Source organism: Papilio xuthus, unplaced genomic scaffold (assembly GCF_000836235.2).
Source record: "Papilio xuthus unplaced genomic scaffold, Pxut_1.1 DF828258.1, whole genome shotgun sequence".
In the NCBI taxonomy this organism is placed as follows: domain Eukaryota; kingdom Metazoa; phylum Arthropoda; class Insecta; order Lepidoptera; family Papilionidae; genus Papilio; species Papilio xuthus.
In genome coordinates this window covers 2,365,264-2,375,311 of record NW_013530391.1, presented here as the reverse complement: position 1 = coordinate 2,375,311, position 10,048 = coordinate 2,365,264, and the positions used below count along the sequence as shown (strand labels likewise).

General features: G+C 32.4%; 3 protein-coding genes across 7 annotated transcripts in view; 1 reads left to right on the top strand and 2 right to left on the bottom strand.

The window, feature by feature from the left end:
• Nucleotides 1–3,490: 3,490 nt before the first annotated feature.
• Nucleotides 3,491–4,073, top strand: LOC106113532 (uncharacterized). The gene is made up of 2 exons (XM_013306353.1): nt 3,491–3,580; nt 3,825–4,073. The coding sequence occupies exons 1-2, from the start codon at nt 3,502–3,504 to the stop codon at nt 3,974–3,976; spliced, it is 231 nt and encodes a 76-aa protein (XP_013161807.1). The 5' UTR covers nt 3,491–3,501; the 3' UTR covers nt 3,977–4,073.
• A 984-nt stretch (nt 4,074–5,057) lies between these two features.
• LOC106113530 (uncharacterized 30.3 kDa protein-like) lies at nt 5,058–6,266 on the bottom strand. Its single transcript, XM_013306350.1, has 2 exons — nt 6,180–6,266; nt 5,058–5,958 (listed from the first exon to the last, which is right to left on the bottom strand). The coding sequence occupies exons 1-2, from the start codon at nt 6,262–6,264 to the stop codon at nt 5,177–5,179; spliced, it is 867 nt and encodes a 288-aa protein (XP_013161804.1). The 5' UTR covers nt 6,265–6,266; the 3' UTR covers nt 5,058–5,176.
• Nucleotides 6,267–6,828: 562 nt separating this feature from the next.
• LOC106113531 (uncharacterized) overlaps nt 6,829–10,048 on the bottom strand; it is a 5,333-nt gene continuing 2,113 nt past the window's right edge. The window contains exons 2-3 of one of the 5 annotated variants that reach the window (XR_001227668.1): nt 9,342–9,485; nt 6,829–7,387 (exon numbers count right to left, since the gene is read on the bottom strand). Coding sequence is in view for 1 of the 5 variants with exons in the window: in XM_013306351.1 (XP_013161805.1) it covers nt 7,276–7,387; nt 9,356–9,485 (242 nt within the window). In the remaining 4 variants the exon portion in view is untranslated. The remainder of the gene's footprint in view (nt 7,388–9,341; nt 9,486–10,048) is intronic. The other 4 variants (XR_001227666.1, XR_001227667.1, XM_013306351.1 and 1 more) reach the window with 4 other exon arrangements.

The following is a 10,048-nucleotide window of genomic DNA, read 5'->3' as shown; positions in this document are numbered from 1 at the left end:
TCTATTTTCACATTGTGAAAATTGGAACTATAATTTTGTGAGCACTGGCTTGCAGTTTTACAACAACCATAGCACGGTTGGAAACATTTGTATAAATTGCACGTGTGATAAACTATTATTTATGCTCGTATTTTACGAATCATTTGTTTTTATTGTGTCAGAGATTAGTTATATGACGGTACGTGTAGCTAACGATATTATTTAACACATCTTGTTAATGTTATAACTGCAAATGTTTGGATGGATGGATGAATATCAGTAGATATCTCCAGATTGGCTCCATAGAATTGGCATGGAATTGGCTGCATAGTCTGCATATAACTCACTGAAATGAAGCATAGATGTAGAACATAGCCTGGAAGTACGCACTACCATCTCTAAAACAGACATAAAGTTTAAGTAATTTTGCGTTTTGTCTGATGAGTGTCTGCGCCTGTCACTTTGCTATTTTAGCGTATTTAAGTGCCTTTTGCCACTTTTTGCTGTAAAACCCAATATTTTATCATTATGACAGTGCCTTACCGAAATCTACAAACGTTAAATCGATGAAATCCTCTCCACCTTTATATGTACTGAATTTCAATGCGTAAAACATGCTCAAACCATTAAAACGTTCATTTCATTTCAACCTTATTGAAATGACGTTAGAATATAAAATTGCACAACAGTTAATATTTACGCATGATTCAATTTTAAGAAATAAATTGTCCTTGTGATATCGAAATTTCATTTATTTTCGAAATCGTTTATGTCATACTGATTTCAGTGGGGTGTAAATTTTCGATTTATTTACCGTCTACTTTTTGAATAACCTTTTAGGTTACTTAACTCAAATGGGATAGACAGAGCAATGCAATATAATATGTGGATTACATTCCAAAAGTGAAAAGATAACTAGGTTTTCTGCCATAGTCACAATTTAATTATAACAGCAATTGTGTCGTTTGTCTATATTTAGTACATATTTTATGAGTAATTTCCCATATTTTTTGGTACAAATTTCAATTTCATTTCCGATTGATTCAGTAAATCATTTTACTGGGTATAAAACTAACAAATATATATTTTTTTGTAAGAAATCCTAACTTTCTTGGAAGAAACCTAAGTGTAACTTAATTGTTTGTAAGTCAAAAGGATATTAATCTTATCATTCCTAGCTTAGCTGGCTTTAGCGATACGAATGCGTAATGCGAGTTAACCGCGACGATATCGGCACACGGCTTACAGTAAATCCCACCTGAAACCATTATTGCTAAGATTCTTCCCTTAGCGTAACGTTTACCACAGAGTATTTATGTTTTTTATTTTATTTCTTCCTTCGGTGTACTTTTTTTTTCAAATCGCTATCACCCAATCTATTCGAATTCATATCATCACAAGCATGATTGACTAGCAGTCGCCCGCGACTCCGTCCGTAAGGAACTAAAAAAAAACTTAATCAGTAGCCTATGTATTCTTCCTGACGATGTTCTATATGTACGCAATTTTTTTGCGATACCCATGTATCCGTTCCCGAAATACCTGCAAACAAACATCCATCCAACCAAACATTCGCTTTTATATATTAGTAAGATTTCGTTGCATTGAACTGAAATTTAATTTCACTATATTTTTTCATTCCACATTTTAAAACTCATGTTAATTAAGCCTTTTTGTATTCAATTTAACGTTATCATGACGATAACATCTTAACGTAAGCCCGGTTTTATCCTTATACGTATCTAATACCAGTCATATGTAATTAACTAAGATCCATAATGTTTGAGCCTTATAAACTATTAATTTAGACACAACCTAATGTTAAATAATATATCATTACTTAATTACAATCCATTTCAGAGGCATTTAACTTTGCAAAATTATTAATCTTAATTGATACTCAAAGATTACTATCAAATATAATTTTTTTTCATGATTTGAGTAGGACTAAAAATTCTTTATCAGTTCTATTAAAAAACAATTAATAGATTGCTACAAAAAATAGAATGTTTTATTTAAATTCCGCAGTACTAGTATACTCTAGGTTTATTAATCTCTTAAATCAGTTAATGGAATGCTCTCAGCGAAACAATCCGCGATCCATTACACGGCACGGCTGTGTCAATAAACAAGCTGGAGCCCACTTCCAAGGTGTTTGCAGACGGTTAACGAGCACAAATTATGTTTCCAAGCGATCTTTTATTTACGTTACAGATTAAAAATGAATCAAAGAATTGAATAGCATTTTATCATAGTTGATTAAGGTGATTACACATCAGTGCGAGTGAGTTACATTTTTTTTAAATGTACAACGTTTGCGCGCAAATGTTGTACATTTGCGCGCAAAAGAGATTAAGGCGTGCAAACCGTGAAAATTGTTATATCACTTAAGAGATAAAGTTTAGAAATGTAAACTAACTTTCTGATGACAGAATGTTTTGTTGTTCTTGTTGTGTTCTTTGCTGATTTACTCTTTCTTTATGCCAGTTACATAGTTATTCCACTTTCCGTCATAAAAAATATCCTGTGTGCCAAAGAAATATCCAAATAAATAGTTGATATGAACGAAAATATGAGTCAACATCACTAAAGCGATCCCAATAAGAAATATATCAGTCAGTGTCATCATGTCCACTTATTGTGAATTGCTCTCTTAGAATAAAATAAATTGCGAGCGCCACTCGACCCGGGCACTGCCCGCAGCCGCAAAAAACTATCCTTTCGTAATGACCGCTCAATATACTGAGGGAAATAAATGGTCGAATGTGGACAGTCGAAATAAGTATTTTGTTACAATTTTAAATACACACAATATAACATTTGGTTTTAACTTAGATTTATATTAATTTGTTAATAATTTCATTCTAAATATGTATGTAAGGTCAAACATTCACACAATAAAAATATTTTAAAAAGCTTGACCTACCTCTATCTTTTCTAAATCGAAGAATTAAAGCACGAGAATAAAACAAAACACTTTTTATAAATGGTTAATGTAAACTGATTTTATTTAGGTTTTTATGTGTATTATTTTTCTGCGAACAAACGAAACTCGGTCGAATAAATAATGTGATTGACACCTTATCTCGAATCCAATTTTAACACAAATTTCTAACCTAACGTATGCTATTATACGCGAAACGACTTGCAGCTTTGCTAGCAAAATATTACACTTTCAATTTGTACTGCAAAGAAATAGATTTATTGGATGCAATTTGTTATGAGAGAAATTGACGCCGGGGATTCCCTTTACATTCCACATTTAGCATACCCATTGCACGTTACTGTTTAAAATACCGACGATTCGAGTTTTACCTTTCCTGTCTCATACATTGCTGTTTTATTATGGCACATGATTTTACAAAACATTACACAAGTAGTATTGGATAGTATTAGGGATGTTATTGTATCTAGTCATTATTCATTGGAAGAATGTAGTATCAAAGCATTGGATGACGAGATGGGAGATATATAAAGGATTGGAATTTCGTTTCCTTCGCAGATTAACACTTAGTACAAACGATGAAGGGACGTGTAATTTTTTTCGTTGTTTTAATTGGTTTGGCTTTTGTCGCCACAGCATCACTAGATGAATCCAGACGTAAGATTTTTATATCACTTATATTTGTTTTCGAAAGTAGTTCAATACCATTGTGGCCGTCTGTTATCTAACGAGCTTAAACTTAAACTTAAACAATATGGGACACCAGATTCATATTCCTCTAAATAATTCCCCGGAGTGTTATAGGGGTACTGTCATTGATGCTTCCTGCTTTTAAGCCGACTTCAAAATGAAGTAGGTTATATAGAAACTTATAACTAATTTTAATTATTTATTCTTACAGAATCATCATTAGAAACTAGACTAAAACGGGAAACGATTATGGTGAAATCTCCGAAGGGCTGCGTTTTCTACGAATGCATTGCTCGCTGCAGACAGCGCGGCTACCTGTCCGGTGGCTACTGCACCATCAATGGATGTCAATGTTTAGGATAAATACATTTAGTATGAAAACCATGAATTCCTGGTTGTTGTGTTCATAATTGTACATTGATCTGTGTTGTTTATTAATAAAATATTTATGAAACTGATTATTTTTTTATCATCCATTTTTATCAAATTTTAAAATGATAAGCTTTGCTTAACAAACATAAATAAAAAGTAAAGTGTGTAACATACTTATGCAGTCCTAAGGGCGTTGACTGTGTGGTTAACGTTGGGTAAAGAATCGGTGACTAACTTAATCAGAAGCTGACGGAAATTCACCGCACCACAAGAACATATACATTTTAATATATATTTCTATGCAGGTTGTCTTATTTCACCGATTGGAATCAACGACCGAGTGACTTTCGAAGTCACTGCAATCTTGTTTTTACCTTGTAACACGTTTTTCTTTATTAGCGATGTTTATAATTTATGGACACTGAAAAATAAAGGTATTAAATATAAAATAATATAAAAAATTAAATTGTTTAAGTAAAGCAGAATTTGTTACGACCTTAGACGTTTTAAATACGATAATCTTCTTAATTTAAGAATAGTTATTCTTGTGCTATCGTTAAAAATATAAGTAAACATACATAATACCGTGTAGCATATTTTTTTAATTATATAAAACACTGTTTATGTTGAATTTGAATAATTTGTTTTTCAAGCTGACCTTATTTTAAGCCAAAAATATTAACGGAAAAGAATAACAACATAGTTTCTTTCAATAGATAACAAAACAAATTTAACAGAAAAGATTCTGAGAAAGCGTTTTATAATAAAATAAAGAACTCAAGTAGGCTATCTTTCTATTGTTAATGTTATTTTCATTAATAACATAAGTACTTTTTTTGGAAAATTCGACAACAGTATCGACGTTCAAAAAGTGCAGCGTTCAAAAGAAGGCAATAATCGACAAACTGCATTCTTTTGTTGTACTTTATTGTTTTTGTTGACGAATTGTTGATGATATGCAATATATATATATATATATATGATTTTACACTAGGCGTTTGTTTTCTTTTGAAACACCTTACAATTATTATAAGAAAAAGGGTATATAAATATACAATTATCTTGTCATAAATTTATTTTATTTCACTAACTATTAATACTGTATAAAAAACTTTTAAAAGAAATGTTCTATATGTTAAAATAGAAGCTACCTTTTTCCTACACCACAAACAAGAAAACTAGAAAACTATTTCAATATTTCCCTTTATTCACCAATGTGTACGGCGGCAAAAAGTAGTTCGGTATTGTCGAAGGAACGATTATTCTTCCCGCAATAGATAAATCACGTATAACTTTCTTCTTTCCCGTTCCGTAATAGTAAGCCTGGATAACAAGTTTGGAGCAATAGCTCGGGTTGGTAGACCAAATATCGGTACTAATTTTGTACGTTATATGTTTAGTTTTAGTGGCGCCACCTGACGGATTGTAATAGGTTCTATCAGCCCAGTTCGCAGCTTGTCGAGCGACTGAAGCGTCTCTATTCCTATATACAGTTGTCCAGTCAGATGCGTGTTGGTCAAACCATTTGTGTTTAGGAACTTGCCGGTTGTTGTCCCTTATCCCGTTATCCCAACCTTTACCTCCCGGCATTTCTAGCACCCAATAGTCAGTTGTCATTATAGCAGCGTGTCCAATTAAACCACCGATTCCTCGTCCAGTGATCAAAATATCTCCTTTCTTAACCAAATTTACGAATCTTCTTTTATTATCTGCGGTACTACGTTTTGATATCTTCCTTTGAAATAAGGATTCTTGCGTGTCGCTGAGAATTCCATAGTTGTTTGTGATCAGCCAATCTTCATAGTTAATCTGTTCTGTGTCATTTGTCGTTCTATATTCCTCGTACAAGGGTTTGAATATATTTGTTTCATCTTTTAGGAATGAATCAAATGTATACTTTTTAGTATTAATTATTCCTAATTCAACGCCAATATTGTAAGCTCTGATGGTGTTATTGTAGGTTGAAATTTCATCTGTACAAAAGAAAACACTAAATAGCATAAAAAAACATACATGCGATTGGGAACCTCCTCCTTTTTGAAGTCGGTTAAAAATTTATATAATATTTAATCTCTTAAATAAATATTTCAATTTTTTCATCAATTTCTATATCACCTATTTCTATAATACCTAATGCAATGTACACATGATACAAAAACTTTACTTTAAACATAAACAAAATATAATTAGTTACCTTTTTCAACCCGATCATCGCAAAAACTTTGCGATGCAACTGAGAGAAGTATGAAAAAATAAATTCTGTACAAACACTTCATCATAACTACAAACTTTTAAATATGTAGCTATCACACTAAACAGCATTATTTATATCATTATAATTAGGTTAGTGCGAAACTCTTTATCAAAATTCCAAGAGTTGCCTAGCTTAGGGGATGTCCTGGAGATAAAAAGATTACTAACACATACTGATGTATACTTGAATCATTTAACCTTACAACGAACAGACATTGTTTGATTACAAAGTCAATACGTGATAATTTGTAGTGCAAATTTTATGAGTAAACTGATAAAAAAATCGCCAGAAGCACTTAACGCAGTGCTTATCATATTAGATAGACTTAAAGTCAAAGCAAACTAAGGTGTAAACATATCACAGTATACCAATATTGTATATTGGACTACAGTTTTTTTAATATTAGCAGTTTTTTTTTTTGGAAATTTTCTTATATTTCTTTTTACCATTCCAACTGAGCTCTAGGCTTGTGCTAGCATATGGTTTAAGACAGTAGTCGAATAGCTGAATTCGAACGCCGACCTCGTGATCGGAAATCCGTACACTAAACCATTAGGCTATTGACGCTTCAAATAAAACACAAAACGTCAAACAAAACTATTTATTTAAGAGTAATTAAAACTTAGAAATAAAATCAATATTATTTACCGTTCTAAAGCGTTATATTCAAGAGAAACTACTCTTAGAAACCCACAACGATTTTCATTTTTTTTTTATAAGAGAAGGGGACAAACGAGCGGATGGAACATCGAGGTGAATAACGACATCCATGGACATCTTCAACACCAGAAGAACTGCGGATGCGCTGCCGGCTTTTAAGGAAATGGTATGCTTTATGCTTATTTAAGGGCTCTAAGTCGTATGTTACCCTAAGTGGTTTGGAAATAATTTTATATATATATTTATTACTAAAATATCCTTACATTAAATTGCATAATATTTAAGCAATTAATAAATACTTTCATACTTTGATTTTTGTCGCAACATATGTAATTTATTTTTATATTTTATTGGGTATCAGGTAGAGATTCCATTCCTACAATGACAGTGACCGCGCAAACAAATCCCGGAGTTCTTTCCACGCTGCTGACACAGCAGGTTGCAATCCAAGCGGCAAGGTAGACGCGGCTTTGCTTCGGCCACTCCTTCTGGGAAAAAAATCATCAATGTAACGCCATTACAGTTTTTTATTCAAACAATATTTTATTATGATAACAACGAATATTGTCTTTCGAATTTCAGATCTATCCACAATAAGTGGGTCTGATTGCAATTACTAGATTAATTAACATATAATAAAAAATACAACCAAAGAACGAATCTGCTGTAAAGTTATTTTTCGAATACAGTTTATACGAGTAAATAGGTTCTGAATGATGGAATTTTTCTTGACAAAAGTGCACACTTATCATAAGGCGAACTTGCTAATTTCTGCTTTAAATGAATCTCTAAAATTTGTATGAAATTTTAAATATATTATTTAATATCCGAATACATCTATGTTATATAGATAGTGTAGTCTGCTTGATCCAGGCTTTAAATTGCCTGTCATTAGCGAAAGCCTCACTGTAAGCCCGACAGTATTAGGAAATGTCTATTACGTCACTCGAAATCCTTACAAATGCCATGACGAGTAGAAATTGTCTGTAACATTACCGCTAAGCATTGTTAATGTTGTACATAGCACACATACGTATATAATAAAAAATCTCTTGAAATATCAATTATTTACAACTATTATATATTTTCTTTGACATGCCTTTATTTCTTAAGTAATTTCTGATAGAAATGTGTCAGAGTAATTTTTGAATTAATGGAAAAATCATACGTAAAATTTAGGAAGGAAAAATCGCACATGCAAATGTAGATATTTGAACCCACAATTAATTAAACTTATCGTGAACGAAATAGTCTCTTACAAGAGAAAATAATATCTCTAAAAAATATTATTTTTGTAAAATATCGATATGATGATATTGACTTCACTAGTCGATAAATATTTGAAGCTATTAGCCGAAAGTTACGCTAACAATGACCATAAGAAATGTGAGGTATGTATTAAACGGCTCTCGCTCGAGGGGAAATTAGATGCCGAATTATATACCTGCTTAGACATTAGGTGGTTACGTGGCTTTTTAACATTCCAAAGGCGTAGAGAATAGGATGGAAGTGGATAGAAGGTTCGCTTATAAGTTCCCTTGATGACTTCAGGTTTCACGCATTTACGCCCCGTTACTTCGGCCACCGTAATTTGATCCCCTTGAGGTAATTGTACAAGAGCCTTTTGCTCCTTTATTTATATAGAGTTGAATAAATATTTACTGAATAGTACTAAAGTAAACTAAGAAATTTCATTACAGGTTCAACACACGCAACATATTTAAAATGACGTTAAAAAAAAAGCCAAGTTTGACTTGAACCATTTCACCAAATTCGATTTGCAAAAAGCTGATATTGCTCTACAAAAACCAAACATAAAGTTATGTGTGATTTACTTTTGCTCAATAATTAAAACTAAGATACGATATAGCCATAAAGCCGTTAAAACCAGGTCAGGACAATATTTTATTTCGGCCAGGTACATTTGAATCGAAACTCGTGCCATTTAATTGGTTTACCGCGTGCTATTGTTCGAACACAATAAGACGATGTTAAGAGTATTCTCTCGGCATTTACGACGGGATAAATTATAGCTTAATTAGAACGTCGCCTAGAAATTGGTGCAGTATTGTTATATTGTATTGGATTTGAGTTGGAATCAAATTGAAATACTAATTCCACCATACAATATCAACAAACATACATGAACGAAACAGAGCATTTTCTCTTATATTAATTTTATTTTAAAATTATAAATTATAAATGCAAATGTTTAGATCGATGTATGTTTGTTTGAACATATCTCCAGAACGGCTGCACGAATCTCGATTAAATTTTGTATACACACAGACCATAGTCTGGTAGAACACATAGGCAACTACTTATGTTAAATATTTTTTAATAACGCGCGGGCGGAGTCGCGGGCGACCGCTATTTAAATTTAAATACTCTAAAAATATTTGGCTCGGCAAAAATATAACTTATCAACAATAACTTTGTTACAGTTTACTGTTTACGGATACAAGTTTTGTCCTCCGCATTGGCAGGACCTGTGCAAACAGGCACCAGACATTTTGGAGTACAAGAGACAATGTTCACTGCAATCGCGGCGGCAATGCAATTTACTCTGAGACACAGCCCGTGAGACTGAAACAAAGACACATTGATTTTAGCTAATTGCCTCATCTCTCGTACCATTTGGTAATTAATAAAGGTGAATAGATACTAATATAGATAGCTAATGCAATTACTATTAACTTTTCAGATTTATGTCAAAAATATGTAGAATTCTACACTACAAAAACTATGTATATTGCAATTAATTAATGTTTTAAAAATAGACACTGAAACAGTCGTTGAATAAGGCATAGTCACCCTAACTTGGAAAGATTAGAACCCCGAGAGTGGGGACGTTTATGTGCTGACAACGAAGAAAACAAAACAAACGACAGAAAAAATATTTATTACAAAATTATGTAACACTGTCGACCTCATAACATTATCACGGTTCAGTCGTCAGGTCGTACATGACATTTTATCACACCACATTACTGATATGAACGTTGACTTGCAGTGTTTATAAGAAACATGCATATTTTTTTAATAAACGCATACATATGTACCGACGCGACGTTAGACCGTGCAGCAGCGCTGCAGTGTAATCGGAAGTTCTAAAATATAAAAGTAGTGTTTGGAAGTAATATATTTTC